The 25,231-nt window shown below is 36.0% G+C and overlaps 1 protein-coding gene across 2 annotated transcripts in view; it reads right to left on the bottom strand.

Moving 5' to 3' along the window:
• Positions 1-25,231, bottom strand: part of GAS2 (growth arrest specific 2) — a 119,481-nt gene that overhangs the window by 31,627 nt on the left and 62,623 nt on the right. Inside the window, exons 6-7 of one of the 2 annotated variants that reach the window (XM_065882564.1) lie at positions 20,650-20,757; positions 6,050-6,103 (exon numbers count right to left, since the gene is read on the bottom strand). In XM_065882564.1, coding sequence (XP_065738636.1) covers positions 6,050-6,103; positions 20,650-20,757 — 162 coding nt within the window. The remainder of the gene's footprint in view (positions 1-6,049; positions 6,104-20,649; positions 20,758-25,231) is intronic. The other variant, XM_065882565.1, reaches the window with a different exon arrangement.

Raw genomic sequence — 25,231 nt, 5'->3', positions numbered from 1 at the left:
TTTATTTTGTCTTATTTTATTTTACTTGTATGATTAAACCTCGGGTCCCTTTCCAACTGGGTCTTTGAGATCATCTCCTTACACACAAGAAGTAATGCCTCTTGTCTAACAGATTACTCCACATGCTTTAACCAAGTGAGCCAAATGTCACATTGTATTACTGATAAACGTACACTCTCTGATTTGTTTTATGGCTTAGGATTTAACAACTACTACACATAAAACAACTGACCCTACAGATCTTATCAGAGATGCACTTGAGATTCAAAGTATACCTCTCCTTTTTCTTCTGTGAGTATTTTACCATCATTGATACATTATGAAAGCAAATTGTCAATCTGAGCCATTTCTTGCTGGAATTCTAGCTGCATTCTTTTTTTTAACTTTTCTGATCCTCATGAAATGATAACCCACAGTTATGGTGTGCCAACAATGTAAGGGCACCAAAACACACTATAGGATAGGTACCTATAGCTATCTACCTATAGGATAGATACCTATTTCTATCCTATTCTATACTAGGATAGAAACTAGTATAAAACAGGGTCCATACACTTCTGGGCAGCACACACAAAAGGCAGCATATACAAAAGACATACTGACCAATATCACTTCTTCTCAATACTATGTGAGTATCGTCAGTTAATAAATGTCATGGAAATTCGAAGGAAGTATGAATTAATGAAGGCTGGGGCATTACAAGAAGATACCGGAAACTCTCTTCAACAACAGTGCAGTTATTTTTGAGTCCATGTACATGTCAACCTGCTCTATACAGTCGCTACCTCCTATAAATATGTAATCTGCAATTTAACTTTACTACCTTCACGTATGTTTTTAAGAGAAAGAAAAGTAGATGATATTGACAACTTGCTCTTTAATCGCTTGGACATTGATTTAACGCAATCACAAAGAGGTCTTGCATCCACTGTAGCCAAAGCAGCTACACCCCATATATCTCTTCCACATTACCCTATTCTGGTCCATTTCTTACTAGTACATGAGAACAGCTAATTTATTTATTGACCTATGTCAGGGGCCGCCAAAATATAGCCCATAAAACAAATATGACCCTCATTCTACTTTTATAAATAAAACTTTATTGGAACACAGTCATGCTTACTCATTACACATTGCCTAAGGCTGCACTTGTGCTAACACAACAGGGTTGAGTAGTTGTGACTGAAACCGTATGGCCCACAAAGCCTAAAATATTTATATCTGGCTTTTTCCTATCTTACCCTTGGCCTATGAATCTCTTGTCTGTCTCCTCACTCTCAGAACTTGAAAAGGGACTTTTTTGTTTACTGCTTTGACCATGACATTTGTACCTGGGACATAATAGATGCTTCATTCCTGTTGCCGACCACTCTTGGGGACCTAACAGGAGGAGTGTAAATTGTGTTAACATGGACCCAAAGCTCTGAGCTCAGCTACACATCTGGAATCACTGCTTTCTGGGTATATATGTAACGAACTCATGTAAAGAAATTTGTAAATGGCCAAAGAATACTCTGGGGAGGATTCTTGGCCCAAGAAACAGTTTTATAGAAAATGTCTTGGCCTCACTGCTGGGCTTACTGGGAGCAGAGCACTGTATTTTTTATAGCCCTGCTATGCTAAACAAAACATGTACCAAATCACCAGGCAGGCCTGGAGCTGAGAATCTGGGTAACATTTGGAGAATAAGAGTTTAGGGTAACACATTTCTAAAAACTTGTTGATAGGAGCACCAGCCTGTGCCTTTTAATTAATTTATTTGACTCTTGTCAATTGATATTACCCAGAGGTTTTAAGAAAAACACACACACACACACAACAGTTGTAAAATATAAAAACACCACTTCCCATCATTCTCTTCTAGTTTCTAGGAGTAACTTACAATTTTATTCTATGCAACATTCTCACCAAAGAAACTCCTTATTAACAAGTGGAAAGTCTGACCTATTGAAACCCAGCCAATTCCTCTATGCCAGGCAGATGTGTCAGAACAAGTCAACACCAACATGTCGATTTTTCGATATTCTATTTAAGGGACAAAGATGAACGTAACAGTGTCTCAACATTAAATAACCTATACACCAAGATAGAGAGCCTTGCCCAGTAGATCATAATATGTATTATATCTGGAAGTTTTATCAGATAGGTGTCCAGGTTGAGCTGCCCCTATCATGACCCATACACTCCTCAATTCCTCGGCATTCCTCCAATTTTACATCATTTCAATCCATCCTCCACTCTATAGCCTTAGCAATTTAAAATGTAGTCTACTCACATCTCTCCCCTTCAAAAAATTCTTATCTCCACACTGCCTTCAGGAGCTAAAGCTCTCATAATACAATATTATGTACATAATACATAATACTCATGAACTCATCGTTCATGAGTTAGCTCTGTGCGTCTGCCTGCCTGTCTCCCCTTTGCTACAAGCCTCTCTCCACCCCCTCCCTCCCTTGTCCTCTGCTCTGAAGGCTGCACTTCTAAGAGTTTTGATAATGTCTCATTCTATCTCTGGCCCCCATTCCTCCCTTTCTATCTTTTTCCCTATCCCTTTTTCTCTGGTGCTTCTGAGCCTTTGTGCATGCTGTTTCTTTTCTGATTCTGATTGAAACACTCTCCTTTCTACTATTTTTTGGCTAACCTAGACTTATTATTTTAGTCTCATTTCAGACTATTCTTTCTCCTGATAGCTCTTCCTGATTCCTGAAGTCCATATTAATAGAAAAACCCCATGATAGGTAACACTTTATTTGGAATTCCACCCCCAAATCTAACCCCCAAAAATGTTTTACCTGAAAAGACTAATGAAAGGTAGAGCTCTAACTTAACTGTGATGTCTCCCCCAACATGATCTAAATTCTTCAAATCAATGTACTAAGGACAGCTTTAAGTACTCTCCCAGCTCTCCCAAGCAATTTAACTATGCATCTCTTGGATAAATCTTTAAATGCTTTGCTATTTTTAAAAAAACAAAACCACAGAGATTGTTCTATTAAAATATGGAAAAAGTGCTCTGTTTAAAATGACACACTAAATGTATTCTAATCAAGGACATAAGACTTGTTTTGAAAGCCTTTCACTTTAAGGAAATCAAAGACAGAACACGGATGAAGGCAAGCCACTTGTAATAAAAAGCTCCAATGCCTATAGTAATATGAGAAAACACCTGTTATTCTGGAGACATACTTGTAACAGAGTAAGTAGGCTTGCAGATAACAATATGAAGTTGCATGTAAAATAAAAATGGAGTGTTAATGTTTTTAACTGGACACGTCTGGGCAGCAAACACTGCGTGGAGGCATTTTAAGTACATCAACAGCTCCCTCACTAGCCTCTGGTTATGTGGACATTGCTGTAATCTAAGTGGTTAAAATGACGCTTGCCACCTTTCTTATAACCTGCTGTGGGTAGAGGGTCAAAAAGTGGTATCTTGGGAGTGAAGAAAATTGATCTCAGAAGTGCCAACAACAGTAGGCAGAAGAGGTAATCTTGCTTCAGAGAGAACCAAACAAATCCCAAAGCAGGCACCCAACTCTAGGCCTCTACAGACCTGGCCAGATCCGAAGCTGGTGTAGATTTCAGAAACTAAGGTTGAGGTGTGGCATTGGGTATAAGGAGCAAAGATGACTAGAGCATAAGTCCCACCTGTGGAAAGGGGTTTGAACGAGGCAGGGAGAACTGAAAACTGGGAACAGAACTGGGTGATGAGACTCGGGAATGAAGATAGCTTGGCAAGCCTCCCTGGCAAAAGTTGGAGGGGCCACGGGGCTGAGATTCCTGCAGGGAATAGTGTGAGAGCAGAGTGAGACAACAAGCAGCAGACTGCAGCCCCCAGGAGGAGGAAGGACTAGGGGCTTGGCCTCAGCTGGCCTCTGGTATTTCAGCCTGCAGGTCCAATGTACAGCAAAGCTTTCTCAACTCTGCTCGTCACAGCCTAGGAAGCTCTTACTGTTCTTCCAGAACCTCCTGCGTTCACGGGTGAAAGGAGAGGTAACTCCCAAGAGGGGCTGTACCCACCAAATGATAAAGCTCAGCTCCAAACTCTTGCTTTGGGCATCATAGGGTCTCTGAGAAATGCCTCCAGGAAGCAAGTCTGACTTTAGTGCATTTCACTTCAATTAAGACAATGTCCCTGTTGTCGTTCTATGTCTGTATTTGAAAGAAAACCAAGAGTCCAGAATGGGGATCCCACCCCCAAAACTTAGCAAAGTATGCTCTCTTCCTCTACTCATCTTCTTAGGGGAAAAAGGGAAGGTAAAGAAAAGGAGAGAAGAGAATTCTGCACCGTTTTTAGCCTTCCCAAAGGAGATGTTGACTGCCTGCCAGCTCCATTGCAAACCTCCCCTATAAAATCCACGATGCCTTCTGAAATCATACCAACTTCAAATATAGAGATCCACCCTAAAATGTGAAGCACTGTGATGAGGGTTATCAGATAACTATATTCCTGACTGTCTAGTTCAATACCCATGCCCTTTTAAAAGACATGTATGAAAAATTTTTTTAAAAAGAGAAAAGCAGAGAGAGGTGTGGCAATTTTAAGTCGTGAAAAGAACACAGACATTCATGTTCTTTGAACAAAGAAAACCTGTCAGGCAACATCTTCCTCTTTAACCAAGTGACATCTGAAAAGTCAAAAGGGAAACTTCACACCCAGCTAGGAAGAGTGGTTCAGTCAATTTTGGTGATCGATGGGGGTCAAGGCTGTCGTAGTCAGATCAGAGCAACGGATTTAGGTTTCACACTCATTTAGCAGTAAGTTGCTTCACAGGTCATTATGCAACGACTTTCAACAGGTCCAAAGAAAGTTCTGTGTGGTGTTTTTCTGCCACCCAAAACAGTCATGTGCTCTGTTGTTCTATAACATTTTAAGGTTCAGTGAGGAGATTTTAGAAGTGCTTCTAAAGGAACTCATCTCCTTCTCCTGCTTGTCAATTACTAATGTGGATAACCGGTTAAGTTATACTTCATTGTCAGAATTATCAGTAGTGTGTGACCAATTATTTATATAATTAAGCATTATCTTTATAAGGAAACACAGCTTGCAGAGGAACTATATCCTTGAAATTTCTAAAAGTTCTTTGCACATGCCTCATACTCGTGCATTTGGTGAATGAGTGCAGAAATAAATTACGGATAAGTAGATGCATTCAACAACTCTTCTTCTGAAATCTAAACTAGTTCTCATAAAGTAGTTTCAAGATATATTCATCCTGTTTAAAGAAGAATTGACAAAATGGATCTTTTCTAACAGTTATTTGTTTATGTGAAATAGATAAGACTTACTCAAGTAAGCTATTCTTTCTAGATCATAATTATTAATACTTAAAAACTAAAAATGAGCTAATGTTTCTGTCTACACTGGAAACCTCAGGGCCTCAAATTCGAGTCCTATCCCATTCCTATCCCCTGTAACTTTTCTTATACTGAAGTAATAAATCACACGTGTTAATTTAAAGTACTACTGATATATCTGGAGGTTAGATATGGTGTCAGGAGCAGAAATTTGGCAAAGGTCCGTGGGGTTCCATGTGTTAAACCACACAGGGCAATTTGTGCTATGGGAGTAGAATGAAATTATAATTTCAGAATTAAATATGCTGAAATTATATGGTGTTTCTTTTTTATTCCACAGTGTATTATTTTAAATGTTTTAAAGCAAAGGCTAAAACGATATTGCATACAGAAGCTAAACTCAGGTTTATACTTTCCAATAATTTAAATAATAAGCTCAATGAAGGAACACACTGGAGTATGGGAATTACAGTAAGAAAAGACAAAAATTACTAGGTTACTGCCTGCCACTTATCCTCAATAAGCTCCAGATTGCCATTTTTACAAACTGCTACAGGAACACCAAAGGAGAAGCAGCATTTTAATACCTCACCAAAAAAAAAAAGAATAAAAAACTGGAAAAAGATTCACTTTTGGATGCCCAACTTCCCTCATTTGATGGGAGGCCAAGGCTCCACAGTGAAAGCAAAGTGGAGAGGTTTTCCCCTAAGTTTTTAAATTACTAAATCATTACTTAAATTATCTAAGTAATTACCTTAAACGTCTGCTTTGCTTTGGCTGTGGAGACATAGTCACAACCATGAAGACCCTACTGAAACAAGAAGATATGAAGTTCATAAAATGTTCTCCGTCTCCACTGCAGAAAGGAACACGAACGTTACCTGAAAATGCAAACTGTGATCTTTTGTGATGAGATTCAAGAAAACCTTTACTTTCAAGTTATAATGACTATTCCTATATTTCTTCATATCCTATAGTCAAGGGAAATTTTATTGCCTAATTATCTACATTAAGTGATAACTAAAGCATACATAGTCTGAGAATTGTAGACTGTGTTAGTCATTCACATTTTAAAACATAAATGTTTAGAACTAGCCATTTTCTGGGGTCCTTTGGTCTCTTGTTCCTTTCTGAGTTCTTACTATAACAATAAGAGATACATGTAAGGAAATAATTTTTCCCCAATAATAAGCATCAAGTCTGTGTCTCGATTCCACAGGTGAAATATACCAGGCTCTAGAGAATGTTTCATGAAACTGTAGAGAAAATTGTTAAGTAAATGAAGTGTTTATTTTCTGTACGAAACTTCCTGTTTTAGGGGAATATCCTGCCATCTTGATCTTACTTCCCCACTTACTTGGCCTATTGCTTTTATTCAAGGCCTTACCATTGTATTTCCACTCAGAAAATTGTGACACGTGGGTACACTACCATTTCCTTCTGTTGTAATTAAAAAGGTATTTATGCAGTGTTCTAATCTCACAATGGTCACATACTCACAGCGAGATGCCTAGTTTATCTGAAAGGTCATTGGTTGAAAGTCCTTCAGTCAGAATTGAAGGACAGGTCCCAGATTCTCAGCTTAAGCGTCAGGGTTTCAAAGTAAAGTTATCCTTGGGAAACATTCATTTCCCTTCCCATGATTAGATAGTATTATGTCTGTAACTTATTATTCAAGGCTATCTTCCATTTTATCCTTAGAATATTTCATCTTTACCTTTCCTCTAGCTGATATATATAATTGTGTTATCCACCAGTTCTATGGATGCTGTACATGAAGAAAGACCTTACTCAATCCTTGGTGCCAGGATGTCAGTTTAAAAACCCAGGCTTCTTTGGAATTCTTTCAGTGCTCATTGGAGGATTTCTCTTTGTTATAAGACGTTGAGTAAATACAGGAGATAGATGAGCTTTCCAAGGTTGGATATGAGACACACTCCGCTCTTGGCTTCTGAGAACACTTTGGCTCCTTGTCATGTTGGTTGTAGATTGTTAGGGAACTTAGAAGAAGGTAGAAAGACATTTTGTAAACATCACCATGGGAGAGGGATTTTTTGACATATACATTTTGGTCCAAAGTTCCTCTCTGTGCAAGGCTGAAGCCTACCTTAGCCTTAGGTAGACAGGCTAGTAAAACTCCTAAGGTTCTGTGTGCCATATGACTTTCCATAATTTTTCTGTTAGCCCAGGACTTCTAAAGACCATGATTATCTAAAGAGTCCTAGACTGGGTGACATTATCATGGCTAACACGCTGGTGGATGATGACAAATTAATGTGTTACTATTTGTCTGGGTGTCGCAGTTAGGGAATGGGATCCTTGGAGACGTTATGCCTAATGCCAAAGTCAGAAGTGAATTTGAAATCCCAGGTCTTCCCTTTACCTGCCTTCAAGTGAAGCCTCAGAGAGACTATCCAATCATCTCTGCCCCACATGTTCTATGAGGCTGGACTTCAAGAAAAATACAAGTGACCATGTTTAGAGTAAAAGTTAAAGACTGTTAACTAAGGTGTCAGTTTCTGTGAAAATGAACCCCCAAAAATTATAGAGTTAGTTTAAAAAAAAAGAGAGAGAATGAGAAAGCCCTTTACATGGTGATAGCTCAAATAATTATAATTTTTCCATGGAGTTTATAGTGCCCTAACATGTAGCTGTATTACAAGTTAGGTTATAAAACCTCTGGCCTAGAGAGAAGGCATTTCTCCATAATAGCCAAGAGCTCTGGAAGGACAAGTTGTGAGTATAGTGCAGGAGAATTAGAAGTTGGCAAGAGAAGCTAGTATGTAAAAGGAAATGAATATAAGAGAAAGCTGCAGCTAGGAGAAGAGTGATTTCTTGCTGATGTTCTTTTTAGAGAAACAGGGCAAATATCTCTAAATAAGTCACTGTGATTTAACATTGTTTTGGGTAACATCAGGATTTTCATTATAGTAAAGCAAATTGAGTATTTATCCTATTGAGTATATATCCTAAGGCCAATATTAAACCCAAATTCTTATACCTTGTTCCTCCCAAAATCTACACAAAGATTTCCTCAAGATCTTAGTATGCTTCTAACAAGATGGCGGGAAATGGCAGGATATATCCTAAACAACATACAACCAAGCTTCAGATGAAAATGTTAATACTAATAAGAGCGGAACACACCATTCCAGTGAATGAAAAGTTGACGTGAGTCAGTAAGATTCCTGAAATAAAAGTCTTGGCAGTTAGGTGGTGAAGGCACCTGCTGGGTCCAGAACCAAGATTCCATGTTTTTACTGAGGAACTGAAATTCAAAATGTCAAGTATTAGAAGAGAAAGACAAAGCAAGGTCTAACATGACCAAGTCTGCAGAAATTTAACTCATTGATTTTATGAAAAAGATACCACTAAATAAATGAGCTCTAATTTATTATAGTCATTGTTGTAATGACAAAATTGCTACCACGCTTGACTACATTCAGCACAAACTCAAGATGGCCACAGTTGCAAAGTATGTTTCTTAATGAATCTGGCTGAATCCTGTTTATGCAACTTGAGCCCTTGGAAGGATTACATACAATTTATAATGACAGACATTTCACAGGTTTGTTCTCTGGCTGCTAGAAGACTCATCAATAATTCAAGAACACAATACCCTTTGTGTATAATTGTTCCATTTCTTTCCCTTTTGCAAAAAATCATTCAGATTTCAACCATTAAAAAAATCATTCACATTTATACCAGCATAGAACATGTAAACCAAGAAATGTTCTTGTTGGGAAGACTACAAAAGGAAGAAAGAAAGATCTTATAAACTTTACAATTTCATATTATTATGTAACACAGGCAAATGTTTCTTAAGTCAAAAACAAGGAAAAACAAAGGGTTTTCATTTATGCTAAAATTTATAAAAATTAAAACTTCAAAGGGAAATTTTATTGTGTGACATTTTAAATATATGGAATTTAGTATATAAAAATTATAATATGATTTAATCCTGGATCAACCACTTACTAGCTGGATTACCTTGGGAAAGTTCTTAAATCTCTATTATCTGCAGTTTCCTCATCAATAAGATATGTAGATTAACAATCACACAGATTTTTTTAAAGAGTAGTGATAAAAAAATGACATAATGTATAAGTAAGTGTACTTTACAAACCATATAAAAGTAAGAAATACTCTAGCCTCCATCAAGTAACACGATAAGGAAAAAATGTTATTTAAAAATTACTCAAAACTTATTTTTAGGAAACTTACTTCAAAAGCATTAATTGCCACGCCCAAAGTTTTCAGTTCATACTTCGTCATAAGTCTAATTTAGTCCCTTTAATAAAAATATTAAAAGGTACAAAAGGCAATTTCACCTCCCTACTCCACCACAGTATGTTCAGAAAATCCTTTCATATATAATCAAATTAAGGGGATTTAATCTTAATAACATGAAAGCAAACTGGAAATGGAAATATATAATTGCAGTAAATTGAGAATATTCCTTAGTTTGTTCATTCATCAAATAAATTGTTGCTTTGGGAAGACTTTTGGTCAATATATGAAAAAAAAATCAATAACTATGTTGAACAATGTGAAAGCTATCCTGGTTTTTCTGAATTGTTTGGGCGGGGGTGGTTTGCTATTGTTTTATAAGACTGTTTCCTGGGTACTCTCTTCTGTCTCTCTAACAGGGACTGGCTATTAAATTCCATGTTTTACCAAACCACATCAGCAAAGGAATAAGCAAATTAGGAGCTGCACATTAAGTACAGGTCAATCATTAGTGGATGTTGAAACGCTGAACAGCAATACTCACAACACCACATGCCAAATGACTAGATAGTCTGAAATAGAATGAATAGCATATAGTTAAGATCATGGGCTCTGAAATCAGATATATTGAATTCAAAGAAAGGTTTTGACTCCTACAGCTGCGTGACATTTGGCAAGTAATTAACTTCCTAATACTGGTTTCCTTATTGTTAAAATGGAGATAATAATTGCACCTATCTCAAAGAGTTGTGAGGGCTAAATAAAAGAATCCAAGGAAAGTACTTAGAAAAGCACCTGACACACAGAAAACAATCCATGAGTGTTAAATCGTATATGTAAAGAAATGTAGACAAAATAAAAGATTAATTTTTCTCACAAACTTCTTGATAAGGAATTCAAATCTCTGGCACAGAAAAATCAACTTGAGATCTCTTTTAAAATAAAAAAATGCCAAATCATTGGACTTATTTAACTCCCTAAATTGTGCTTTTTCACTACACACACGCGCATGTGTACATACACACACATACATATACCACTATATAAGATGTATATATATGTGGGCTTCCCTGATGGCGCAGTGGTTGGGACTCCGCCTGCCGATGCAGGGGACAAGGGTTCGTGCGTTCGTTCCCCGGTCCGGGAGAATCCCACATGCTGCCGAGCGGCTGGGCCCGTGAGCCATGGCCATTGAGTCTGCGCTTCCGGGGCCTGTGCTCCAACGCGGGAGAGGCCACAGCAGTGGGAGGCCCACATGCCGCAAAAAAAAAAAAAAAGATGTATATACATGCAACAAATTTATCTTAATGTCAGGAAGGGTATAGCAATGCAGAAATTGGGAATGCAGATCATAGGACCTGTGCATTTCCTCAGTGAAGCCATTTAATTTTTCAATGCTTCTGTAAGTTTAAATAATTTTGATTTGTGGCTAGTGAAAAAAAATTGTCCATTTATTCCGGATGCAGTGTACTGGCAAAAGAAAATGATTCAGGGTGGAATGGAGTCAAACATGTATTGTACAACGTAAAGGCAAGCTAAACCTTGCTAATTCAGTTGGAGATGAATAAAAATGCTTACCAGTTCAGGTAAAAGGAAGACACAAAATTTAAAAAATCTACTCATTGCTAAGTGGCTAATAATGGTAAATTCTCAGGGAAAAAGGATTTTTGGTTTTGAGCTCTCATTTATTTATTGTTCTTCACACTTGATGTACTTCCTAACAATTCAACGGGGAGAGAATAAGTGAATTCCCTAACTTAAATAGGAATATGGAAAATGGCCCAGATACACTACTCTTTCCATTCTTGTAAGAGATATCAAATTGCATTTTTTCTTGCTTTCAAATTTGGTGTCAAATGTAGTGTTGGGTGTAATCTTAGACAAAGTCTAGTGTAAATTTTTCTATGTTTAAAGGTTTTCATTCTCAAGGAATCTCAGAAAGGCAACATCCCATCAGCTGACTTTTTTTTACAGTGGTGGTTGATCACTTTGTTTATTTTGCATTCATCCAATCTCCGAAAGAAGAGGTTAAGAAGACATTAACATTTGCAAAGTCCTTTGAGAGATGTGTTACCGAAGTGTAAATTATATCCTATTAGACCAGCCTTATTGAACATGAATAAATTACAAAGAAATGAGTGTCTTTAATAGAGCAAAGATATTATTAAAAAGAAATCTGAATTTAAAGCGTTTGAATATATTTAAAATTTTGAATATGCTTGCTTTTTCTGAATTAGTGTTCAGGTTTGAGGCAGTTGGGCAAAGAAAGGTACTAAGTCTGGAAATATTCATGTGCTAGTAACAGCCATGTTTCTCTCATCATGGATTAGAACACTTATAAATGTTTTGAGATTTTACATATATCAGAGGCAAACATAGCCATATTTTTTCCTAGAAATTAATATAAGCCATTAGATAGTTTTGAAATCATAATCACTGCTCCCATAAATTGCTAAATTAGATGAAATATTTAAATCCTTATTATTCAAAAAAAGTGAATTTTCAACATTCAACTGCTGAGTAATGGCTGTTTGTGCAATGTTTCCACTAAGATAAATGAAAGTTTTACTCCCTGCTACTAGTTTAAAACTCCTTTGCATTTTTACACAAGAGCCCATTTTTCATTACCAGGAAAGGTATGCAATTTGAACCATGCTACTTTTTATTCACAGTAAATCAATATGTGTCATAAGAGCAGAAAAGGAAGTAATATTACTCGCTATCATTGGACCTTCCCTTAGAGCAAGTCCTAGAAGACATTGCCAGGTTGGGTTGCTATAGCAACAGAGCTCTGGTACCTCTCTTGCTTGGCTTGTTATAGTGAGTTGATTTCTACCACACAGATATAACCCAGAAGAATTTTTATGGTAAAGAAGTAATTACAAAGAATCAACAGCAATGTGTGTGACTTTTCCATTGATCTGCGATGATTTAATTCAGAACTAGTATAATGACTCTATAACATTTCAAAGCCTTTTGCTGACTTCCAATTAAATTATTCATTGCCTTTTCTTTAGGCTTCTTAAGTAGTCAGATTTCTTAAAATGTGAAGAAAAAAGAATACCCAGACCCTTTAGAGTGTTAGCATGAAACCTGATATGGTTTTACCCAACTATGAAAATCTGCTATTAAAATGCCTTGAAATAATATTAATCCACTTAAAAATATCAACAATTAGTAAGAAGACTCAAGAAGACTATACTGGCAATATAAAAAATAATCTTTTGACTTCTTCTTAAAAGATATCAAGACAGAAAAGAATATATCTTATTTTCTTATATAGGCCATATAAGCCATTTTGAAGTGTCTGACATACATATAAACACCTAATAAATATTGTTATAATTTTATTACCATCACAATACAGTCAAGCAAACAAATTATATTCCTTTCCTTACATTACATAGCACTACTGATTATGCAATTGTAATGCCCTTTGTATTCTGAATATATGTAAAGTAAAAATGATATAAGGAATACACTACTATACAGCTGAGCCTTAAACATATTGTAAAAAGTTGCAAGTCATTTTTAGAGGACTAACTAACCTTGTGAATAAAAATTTGCATCTAATGGACATTCCATAGGGAAGCTACTTGGAATGGAGTGTGTTATGGGTTTGGGAGACAGGACCTAGATTTTGTGTATCATACTATTTACTTGAGACCTTAACCTAAGTCTTTGTCTTTTTACCTGTAACAAAAGGATAAAAACATTTTCCCAGCTGAGTGGTAGAGGATTCAGTGAGACAATGTATATAAAGCACCTGCTACAATGCCTGGCACAAATGATACTTTTAAAATTTTAGCTGCCTTTCCTTTAAAGTTTTCCAGTCATTTCCTTGAATCATAATTTCCAAATGGAACTTACAGGTGAAACTGAGTATAAATTCAGTATTTCTTAGAAGTACTTTGATATACATGGATTTTAGTTCTGGAAAATGTAGAAAACTTTCATTTCCATATAATTCTATGTTACAAATTATTTTTTAATTAATTTGATCGATAATGTCTTTCCCAAAGTATGTTTTCATGACCCCCTAGCCCAGGATAATGCTCTGGGGGAAAAGAAAAAAAGAGGTGGCAGAGGGACCATTTCTACAGTCAGATACATTTGGAAAATGCTACATAATACATCTCATTCTAGTGATTAATAGATCACATTAGTATATTCAACCCTCCAAGAAATCCCAGATAAATAAATCAGTATTGCTTAGTGGTAAAGAGTGTAAATTCAGGAGTTAGGCTTTTGAACCTCACTTTCATCACTTATTCCCTTATAACCTGGGAAGTTACTTAACCTCTATGTTTCTCAGCTGTAAAATGGGAATGGCAACAGTGCTTCCCACACTGCAATGAGAGGTTAAAGTGAGATATATCACACCTGCTCAGACAGAGGCTGAGTCAATTATCAATAATAAGAGTTATTAAAGAAGCCTGTTTAAACCCATTACTATGACCCTTCTTCTTTATGAATTATATTTTTGAACATCTTCTGGAACTATAATTCCTTGGAACACGCTTTGAGCAATGCTAATATTAGGGTAGTGGTAAATTGTAATTAAGTAAAAAATTATTCATCATATTAGTGCCCAAAGCAAGTAGCACCAAAAAAGTCAGCTACTTCACAACATGTGAGCCCACAGGCTTGCTCTCATGCTTCTACTATCAGAACACTAGAGCAACTGTGTTAAGTGTAAATATCTTACCCCCATGGATGTTCTACTCATTAGAGCCATTTACACCCATTTCATGTATTATCACAGATCAGTTTATTGTGTAATATTAGATTAATTGCATGTCACTAAAAATTGAGCCTTAAAGGAAAGAGATATCAAATGATTAAAGCCTTAATGACTAGCAGAGAGAAAACTAAGCATATGGCTTACTCATGGGGTCTGCAAAGAGAAGGGACATTATTAAGATGTTTACACATTTCCTAGTGCTAACGGAAAACAACTTGAGTGAATTTTCAAAATGGAGAAATAAAATAGTACAGAACAACAAGGAAAGGTAAGAGGTTCATCCCAGGAAAAATATGGTACAAGTTCACAACAAAATGCAAAGCCCTCCCTGGTCTAGACAACACCATGTCTCCAATGAACTTCCTTACCCTTGTCCAGAAGATCGGAAGCTTAGGCAAAGGACCAGAAAAATGAGCAGTCAGCTGATTAATCTGACACCTTTTAGAAATCCTTTTATTTATTCTCACATTTGCAACTGTATCAGGTTGCTGACTTCTCTTCTTTTAAAGAGTTCTTATTTTTCAGCATCAGAAATAAATGCAAAACAGAAAAAAATAATCACTCATAATTTAATGACCTCTGAAAATTAAAAACCATTTTCAATTATTCCTGTTCACTTCAAGTCTTAATCATAATTATATATCATTTCTACACGGGTATTTTTATATGTAAACACAATTTCAAAGCCTGGGGTTTTTTCCACTTAACACTTTATCTTCAGTTTTTTTCTCACAATGATACAGAGAAGTCTTCAAAATGATCATTCCTAGTACCTGAATGGTTATATTCTTCCATGATCAAAAATGCAAGTGATTTCCAATTGTGCTGTTATATTGATTCAACAAATCTCTTCCTTCATATAGTTAGTTCTTTCTTTTAGATTAGTGGTTTCAAACTTTAGTATGCATCAGAATCAGCTAGAAGGCTTGTTAAAGCACAGGTGTCTGGACCCCACCCTCAGAGCTTCTGATTCAATAGGTCTGGGGTGAGGCCCAGGAATCTGCATTTCTAACAAGTTCCCAGGTTTTTCTGGGAACCACTTCTAAAAATTACTGTTAGATTATTTACATGGAATATTATCATTGTTGCACTGGGGCTGACAAATCAAATAGTATAGACATTTTCATGGCATCTAACACATATTTCTGAAAACCTTCCTACAAGCTTATTCAGCTTTATATTGTCAAGTGACTTCTCAATACTTGAAGCCCGGGTAGATACCAACTAACTGAACGAACAAAAGAACAAAGGAAAATTCTTACTTCTCTCCTCCTCAAAATCATAACATTAGGCTGAGATTCATCTATTTACATTTCAAAGATACACAGCATGGCTAAATAGTAATATCTAAATCTCTGTTACTACAGACATCAGCAAGGAGGTTTTATCATCACTCAAAAGTCAGTGAAAAATAGCTGTTATATTTAAACCTTGGAAGAGAGTAAATCTGTATCTGTACCACACAGTTAGAAATTAGCTGCATTTAGCTTTGTCCACCAGATAGTTCAAAAGAAGTGTTGTTCATTGCAAGGTGCAGGGCAAAAATCTGGCTATGAGAAATTGTGTTTGATAAACTAGAAACAAGAGAATTCCCACTTTAGCAGGGGATGATTAGCATATTTGCCTAAAAGCCACTGTCAGAAACCTTGGAGGTTTCCCCTTGTACTAAAGGATTCTTTATATTATATATAATATATATATTATATATATTCTTTATATTGAGATTACTCCTTCACCTTTAAATGGAGACCTGTGCATATAAACAAACATGTCTACATGAGAATATAGATGCATCTACATAAGTAACATCAGATAGCCATGTATGCAAAGTATCTATTTATACATTGGTTTCTAGAAACCCACAGATAAAACATATGCTTAGCAAAGATATCATCTGCAGAAATGTCTTCTGCACTCTTTCTCTGTAATCTGCACACATTCTTAATTTTTTCATTCTTTTGTGTTGTTATTGTGTTGATTTGAATGCATAATGAGAAAATGTGTTCATATATATGATAACCATAAAACCATACATAAGTCAAGTCATTGGGTGTTGTCAACAAACTTTGGAATTTGGTTAGACATAAAATTGTTAACTCTGGCTCACGTTAAGAAGAGTAAATCAGGAGTAATTGTGTTAGATAGAGACTTATTAATAGAATCATGTATTTATGACTTCCTAAGGGATAGTGTTTTCTATGTCAGTGTTTTTTGGTGATTGTGCTCTCTTTATTTTATTTTTTTTTAAACAGCAAGCAATTTATTATAATGTTAAAAATAAACCTGCCATACAAATCAGGCTTTGCATTCCTAGGTATTTATCCAACAGAAATTAAAGCATATGTCCATACAAAGATTTATACATAAATGCTCATAGCAGCTCTATTCGTAATAATCTCTAACTGGAAACAACCCAAATGTCTTATTGATATAAGTGAAGGAATGGACACATGTTAATGTATCCATATAATGGAATGCTACTTAGCAATAACCATAAATTATTAACACAGGCAACAACACTGATGAATCTTAAAATAATTATGCTGAGTGAAAAAAAGCCAGAAAATAGAGTGTATACTGTAGAATCCCATTTATATATATATATAAACCTCGGTAAAATGCAAACTAGTGTGTTCTCTTTAATTAAAAGTAAGTCAACATTCTTAATAGCTTGAAAGGAACCTAAATTGGTTTTTTTGCATGGATAGGTTCATTATGACCACAGGAAGACATGGCTGCTCTCAGGACGGACAGAAAACTAGAGACAGATGCTAAGATACCATACATATTTCATGTTATGAAATAATATGCATAAATGTATCCACTTACTATGTACTATGTCGTAAATATGACTATATTTGGAAGCCTTAGCAAAGAGGACAAAGTTTAAAATACGCCAATGTTAAAAATGCAAACTTAAGAAACCCAGAACAGCAACACAGATACCATGAGGCAATCATTCCCCTAGTGTGTCTGAGAATTTGACCAAAGGCACTCTCTACTTAATTCGGGTGTTCAAAGAAACTTAAAGTTAAGATATTAGCGACAACAACCATCTAACTATCATTTGAAAATCAATACCTCTGAGTTTTTTTTGACTAATAACTGCCAACTCCTTAATAATGTGTTAGTGCAGAACGACAATCAATTAAATATAGCCCCTGCCACAAATCCAAAAGTACTGGCCAAAGTGCGCACACATCAATGAGACATTTCTAGTTCATCCATTCAGTGCAGGGAAAGAAATAGGGAAAAATATGTGTTGAAATGTGCATATGGCCTGCCTGTGAAATTTCAATTCCTGAACTCCAGGGAATGAGAGGTAAAAAGTCTTTAGGGATAACCAGATACAAGAAAAGTTTTGGTAGAATCCCTTTACTCCATCAGGGTAGAAATGGACCCCTGACAAGCCAAAAGATAAGAATTGAAATGAAAATATATTAATGGATATTTTCCTTTTTTGACAAGTAGTTTCTTTTGCAATTTAGGCAGTAATAGATTCTTTCTTTTTAAAAAATTAAGATTTTAAAAAAATGGGTCAGGGCTTCCCTGGTGGCGCAGTGGTTGAGAGTCCGCCTGCCGATGCAGGGGACACGGGTTTGTGCCCCGGTCTGGGAGGGTCCCACGTGCCGCGGAGCGGCTGGGCCCGTGAGCCATGGCCGCTGGGCCTGTGCGTCCGGAGCCTGTGCTCTGCAACGGGAGAGGCCACAACAGTGAGAGGCCCGCGTACAGCAAAAAAAAAAAACAAAACATAAAACAAAACAAAACAAAAGGGTCAATTTTAAAATGAAATCTGTAAAAAATAGTACAAATTAAAAAAAAATTTTTTTATTGTGGTAAAAGTCACATAATATAAAACATACTAGTTTAACCATATGTAACTTTACAGTTCAGTGGCACTAAGTACATAAAAAAATAAAATAAATAAAATAAAAAAGAAAAGCTGATGGGGCCTGAACTAAGGCTGTGGCTTTGGAGAAGAGGTAATTAGAATGGTTGCTTCACTCAAAACTGATGAGGTTAAAAAAAAAAACAAAAAAAAACTGATGAGGTTACAAGAAGGTAGGAGGGCTTAAAAAAAGAACCAAAGGAGAACAATAAAAGAAAGTGTTGTTATTCCACAGGCAAGGTCATGCTCCTCTGAGATCTTTAGCCCTTTGTTGGGGGAAATGACTGAATGGGCCCTTTGGTTACACAAATGTAAAATAAAGGTATGGTCTCTCCACCAAGTGGGGAAGTTTCCACCAAAAAAAGAAAAAAAAAAAGTACAAATTATATGTGGATGGAGCAAAATGAGAAAAAGTGAATGACTAAAATTCACTAAAACACTATCTTAAAACATCTATCATAGCAACATGATGCTATAACTTGCTGGGCCAATCAGTGAATAACCACATTACAGTTAGTTCTCTTACTGCAGGCTCTCCTGGAACTATAGAAGCATGAAACTGCACATTATGTTCTACTGTGGTAACTGATATTAAATTCAAATGCTATCGCTTGATGCAATTTTCTTCAGTAAAGTGAGTCTCAATTCCTTTACAAACAATACATGCATAGGTTTCACCAAAAGGAAACGATTTACTGAAAAGAAAAATGGAACATCAAAAAATATTTTAAATGTTAAATATGATACACTTATGTTATTCACAAATATAGACATCAAATTCTTTGAGAGTTGACTAAATATGGAAGACCAGATACAAATAAATGTATGTAATATATATATTTTTGCCTAAAGATATTAGGTTACATTAGAGGGAAAAATCTAATTCATTAATCATGTGTTTTGTCAACACTTTCATTATAAAAAAGAATAATTGTTTAAATAAATAAAACCCTATGTTTTGATTCTAAGCTTCAGGACTTAATAGTCTCAAGAAGCCTGAGCTTCAGTTTGAGAAAGGCCAACTTAGTAAAATTTAAACACATCTGTGGAGGTACTACTAAATCACCATTTACTAATGTTTTAAAGCAAAAGCAGGCTGGTTGGCTAAAATAAACATGTTATCCTTGTAACAAAGAACAATAAGTGATGACTGGGCCAATTGTGTACTCTAGGGAGGCCAATCTCCTAAACTGGTTCTCAAGCCCCTAATAATAATAACATATCATTATATCCCTTTCATTGCCTTTCCAAAGCAAAATAGCAATTATTACCTGGACATTTTTGTTAGATCAATAAACACTGACCTAATGTTAGATTAAAATACAAAATGATTGACATTATTTTTGAAGGCTAATTATAATTAAACTTTTCTTTAAATTACATCTTGTAGAGCCTTAAAAAATTGTCGTACAAATAACTTTCAGTCAAAAGTGGTCATTAAAAAGAAAACTTTACACTGGAAAAAATTGCTACTGGGTCATCACTGATTTGAGTATGTTAAGAATGTTCATTGATTGTATTAGATGTACACATCCAAATTATTCAGCTCTACAAAATAAAATAAAAAGGAAAATATTTTAACTTATTCAAATGACAAGACAAGCTTCTCAGAATCATAACCTCTATTCTTTAGGAAATGACTAAAAATAAGATAGAAGGACTCATACTTATTAATTGCAGATTTCTAGGAGTATATCAGTGCTTTATTTTTCACTTTCTTATTTTTGAAAAGAAGAATTCTTGGTCTCAGGAAAAGCAGCAAACGTAATTTGAGAGATTAACTTCTCTTGATTATTAACAAAACAGATCACAGCCTGAAATGCTACTTTATTGAGCCAATAATTACAGTCAAGAATTGTTCATGACATCTAGTCAGATTTTTCATTAGGATGATTGTAAAATGGACAGAGGCCACCAAATCATTCATTGGCACAGGCCCATGTTTCTTTATTCTAACCCAGAAAACCAGTAAAAAAAATGGCAGTCATCATTTAACCATGCCGTTGTAACGAGTTTTGACTGTCCTCACTCTGGTTTACAACCCAAACTTTTTGAAAAGACATGTTCAAATAATTTGAAAGTTATCAGGACCTATAGGTTAATCATTTCCCAAACTTGAGATATGGAAAACCAGGGCAGAATACTGTTTTTATTACCCATTGAGGTGGATTTTCTTCCTTTGAAACTAAATGCATAGACAAAAAAGGAATTTGTTTTCTCTTCTTTTCCTCATTCTATTTGATTTCTATGACCTGTTTGGGGTATACGTTTGTGTATACATACAAAAAGATAAAGTTCTATTTATTTAGCTCTCAGTGATAATTATGTATGATAATAAAAAATTTTCATACCTCATGTCTTCAAATCCAATCGTAAGCACCATAAGGGAAGTTCCTGCTGAGTTACTGGTCATATTTTCCCTGTAACCTGCAACTTAAGTCCTGTATATGCTCTGAAAGGACAAGCTGTCAAGTGAAAAGTAAAACTTTACCCTAATGAAGAGGATCTTCTCTCCCACTCGGTATCTTCCTTGCGAGAGCCTCTCCACACAGAACTTGCTCGGGCATTTGCAAGGAGGATCTTCAGAAATCCGTTTCACCTGAAATAGAAGAGCAGGCAAGTTCATTCTCCTTAATCAGGTTGCCTTTAGATTAATTTGTTCCATGGGTTCAAAGGCCCCTGAACCATTAATGCTTTTAAATTTGCTCTATATCAGACTATGGACACGATGTGAGCATAGACATATCACATTAAATCTTAACTATGTAAAGGTCAGGCCCTGAAGGCACTCTGTGAAGGTCAATAGCTGCACTAAGGCATAAGCTGGATGACGACAATGATAATGATGCTGGAGGATAATCACAAGCAAATCAGCTGGCAGTGTAGGGATGACGAGCTGGGTTCTCACGTTTAGAGGATTGCAAAGATCATGTACATTGGATTGTCAAGATAAATATATTGAGAACTAGAATACAAGGCACATTAACATAGTCTATTATGATGAGGAAACATATAGACATAGTCTATATGTTTCCTCATCATAACTTTAATATTAATTTTACTCATTTTCAAAATAAATGAGAATTTTACAATTATTATTATTTAAAAATGAGACTATTTAACCTTATTTTGAATCCTGAGACTTTCTTTAAGGAGTCATCTCTAATTCATCCAGACTAATCCAGCAATTCACTCCTCAGTAATTCCCACCTGCCAAAACCTATTTCTGTAGCAGCATCTTACAATTTGTATGTATTTTATAGAATCCATGTCCGAATATCAGATTTTCCCTATTTTATCTATCTCTGTACTCTTTACAAAACACATACACTAAATGATAAGTGCATAATGCTTATAGACAGTTGTGACTATTAAAGACAATGTACAGTCCTTGATTTTAGGAATAAGGTTTATTTATTTATGTTTTCCTTGGTTGGGAACCTGCCATGCTGTGTCTCATAACTGTCCTCTCTTCAACTAACCAACCAACCAAAAACCCAAAAGAATAATAGGTTGTGTTTTTAGTCAAAGTTTCCATAGAAGACAGATCTAAATAATGTACAGCCTACATTTGAGAAGCTAGGCGGAACAAATTTAAATTCTGAAGGGATTGGCTTGGACACCCCTCACCCAAATTCTTGCTTCCACAAAGATACGATTCCTAGAGTTTTGTCATCAAAGCAATTCAATCATTTCATCAAATAATTCAAGGTCTGACTTCAATCAGTCTTCCACTAAGAAAAACTGTGGGAAGAGTCACGCAGGAACTCACTTGCCTGTTGGAGTAAAGGACTTAAGCATCTCGGTTTCCCTAGAATAAGCAAGGTTCCAGAAAGTATGGAAGCATAAGACACTAGAGGGGAAAGCTAGAAAGAGTGGGGGAATCCTGAAGCAAAACTTATATTGAGATAAGTTTGGATAAATAAATAAATAATAAATGGATAAATAAGCACAGGGACCTAAAAAGGACGCAGGAGGAAATTAGTGTGACAGATTAAGCCTGGATTCAAAGAATCTTAGAGATGGCTTTCATTCAAACAGTGAGGGAACTGTCTAACATCGTTATGTGAGTGATTAGGCCCATGTCTTTGAGTTCTGAATTTCCCATACCATATGATACTTGGGCCATAGATATATCCACCCACTCCCCCAGTATTAATAGAATCCTACCCCTAGGGATTCCCTTCTATAATGCAGACCCACATTCTGGGGTGGGGGTGAGGTCACAGGACCAATGAATGTGTGCTGTCTTAAGTGTTGTAAGTGTTCCTCTATGTGTATCTCCTTCAATATGTATTTATAGACATGTTTTAAAAATATAAATGTGAGGAGATATGGGGATATATGTATATGTATAGCTGATTCACTTTGTTATACAGCAGAAACTACCATACTATTGTAAAGCAATTATACTCCAATAAAGATGTTAAAAAAAATAAATGCTAAAAAAATATAAATGTGTGTGTATATATATATATACATATATATAAATTGTGCTTATTGCATACTATTGCTAGAAGCAGTACAGTTTTCCTTAGCACCACAATAATTCCATGAGAAAAGAAGGAAAGGAGGGAGGGAGGGATGGAGGGAGAAGGACTTTGGCCACCCTGAAAAAAAATCCAACAGTCAGCAACATAAAAGCACATGGCCCAGACTTTAGGAGAGTCACGCCTGGCACAGCTTTACCACGATGCAGTAACTGAGCAAACAGTAAATTGGTGTTCAAGTGGTTCCTCTGCTAAGAAATGACAATCACAAGTATGGATGGAAAGTATTTCCATCTTGAAGTGTTTTTAGACAAAATACAGAAACTATTGGTACCAAATGAAATAAAATACAAGAAACACTTTCTCAAGTGGCCTGTCCTTCTCTAATGCCTTCCTAAGCTTTGAAAATATACTTGCTTTTTAAGATCAAGGGCTTTTGTGTGGCTGTGTGAGAGCTGGAAGCAGAAATGGAAGAGACAAGGCCAGGCTGTGGGGAGTTAAGTAAACAGTGACTGATGACATCTTGCTTCTTACATTACCTTGGGGTAAGTCAGTCTGGCAGGTGTTCTGGTTTTGGCCAGGAACCCAGCCAGCTTTTGTTGAAATGGGATTTCAAGAGGAGCCTGATTACTCAGAATTATACTATCTCTCATCCCCAGACTGAGGAAGTTGATGGAGAAGAGGAAGAAAGTAAGAATGGCTTCTTAGAACTGTATTCAACTCATTGTGTGGGAACAGGCTCAACACGAGGGCACTAAACCTGACCCCATCATTTTATCACAGCCGAATCACTCTATCAGGACATCAGGGGAATAAATTAATTCGAATGGACTCCACTGTGTTTCTCTTACGATGTCTGGCTTGATTAAAGAAGTTGGGATGTATTATCCACATAAAAGGTCACCTATTTTGTTTTTCAATTTTCCACAATTCTCCTAAGTAGCAAACAAAGAAATGTGAGGACACATTGAAAGTTTCAAAACTGGCAGTCATTGAAACTGTTCACTGGAATATGACATCTTAGCACAGGTCTGCGTCTCTTTCTTTTTTCTTTTCTCCTTTTTTTTTTTTTTACTCCCCTTCTTTATTCTCCTTCTTTTTTTTCCTCTTTTTTTTTTTGATGTAAATAATAACTTTGCCAGAGTAGAAATAGCCAATAGTATTAACTAAACACAGGAACTTTGCAAGCAATATTTTATATCCCTATTCTAAAGAACATGTTGGTGTATATGAACTTCAACTCCCCAATGGCTATATATGCCTCATATGCAGTGAAGCAGTTGCCATAGGAACTATTTCCTTTTTATATCTGACATATGAAGCTCTGATTTAAGCCATTAGTGAGGTTCATACGTTTTTTCTCTCTGTTCCACTGTCCCTGAAATAAAACACTCAATGAAAAACTATCACTTAAACAGAATGCAAATATTTCAATGCAATTTCCCCAATGTGGAATGAAGAAGACTGTAAGAGGCTTCTGTGGCCAAATAAGCATGGAAAATTCCAGGTTAAACAAGATCTTATTATGTAACTCACTAGTGCCTTTGATATGCCAGAATGCATTGCCAAACTCTAGGTAGGGACTATAGTAAGCTGTTTTTCTCAAACTAACCTAAGCATGGAATTCTTTTTCCACGGGTCATCTGGTGGTATGAGTGTTTGATTAAACATTCAGACTAGCATGAGAAATGCTAGTTTGAAGACTGTGAACATAGTATTCTAGCTGGCAACAGTATAGAAATATATGCTTAGAACATTTCCTACATTCAATGAAAACCCCTTGACTATACAGATGGTTATGTTCCCAAACCCTGACAAACTTTAAAGTTTCTCTGAAACCCCCTTCATTGTTTCCAGCTAAGAGAACAGAACTTGGAGTAGGGAAGAACAACCACAGAGTGACAGTCTTGCCATTTTGAAGAGAGTCCCTATCTCATCTACCTCTTCTGAACTGGAGTATAGGTAAAACTTTTCCAAAATCCCTTTCATAGTTGTTTCACCACCTTCTCCCTCCTGTCCTTCTTCTCCCCTTCTCAAGGATGAGGGATGGCCACATGTGAGACAAGCTGGTGAAGAAAGGGAACCATTCTAACTACTTTTCCCAGGCTCATGGAAATGGTTTCAAGGGGCAACATCTCCTCACTCTGCAAAGCTACAGCAGAGCTGAGAAGTGCACATATTTCCAGAGCACATGGCCATTCCAGATAAATAGAAAAAGGGAGAGTCTTTTCTAAACTTTGATTACCCACATTAATAATTTATCCAATAAGCATGGTACTAGATCTAGCTGAATAAAATTTGGTCCTTGTCTTTGAGAGCAAGGACCATACCTAGAGAAGAATAGGTATTTATGCCCAATAAGGTAAACACTTCATTAAATATATAAAAGAACTTGAGGTACCAAGGACAAATTTGTCAATTTTACCTGGGATGAGAGATGCCAAGAAAAGCTTTCTATAGAAGGCCACACAACCTGAATTTTAGAAGATGAAAAGGTGTCTAAAAGTAGATTTCAAAGATAAGCAGTGTGAGGAAGCCAAGTGAGGAAAAACACAGGGTATAAAAAATCCTTGGGAGTTTGGG

The sequence above is a fragment of the Phocoena phocoena genome, chromosome 8, assembly GCF_963924675.1.
Source record: "Phocoena phocoena chromosome 8, mPhoPho1.1, whole genome shotgun sequence".
In the NCBI taxonomy this organism is placed as follows: domain Eukaryota; kingdom Metazoa; phylum Chordata; class Mammalia; order Artiodactyla; family Phocoenidae; genus Phocoena; species Phocoena phocoena.
Note: the sequence above shows the minus strand (reverse complement) of the source record. Positions and strands in the feature narration are given on the sequence as shown.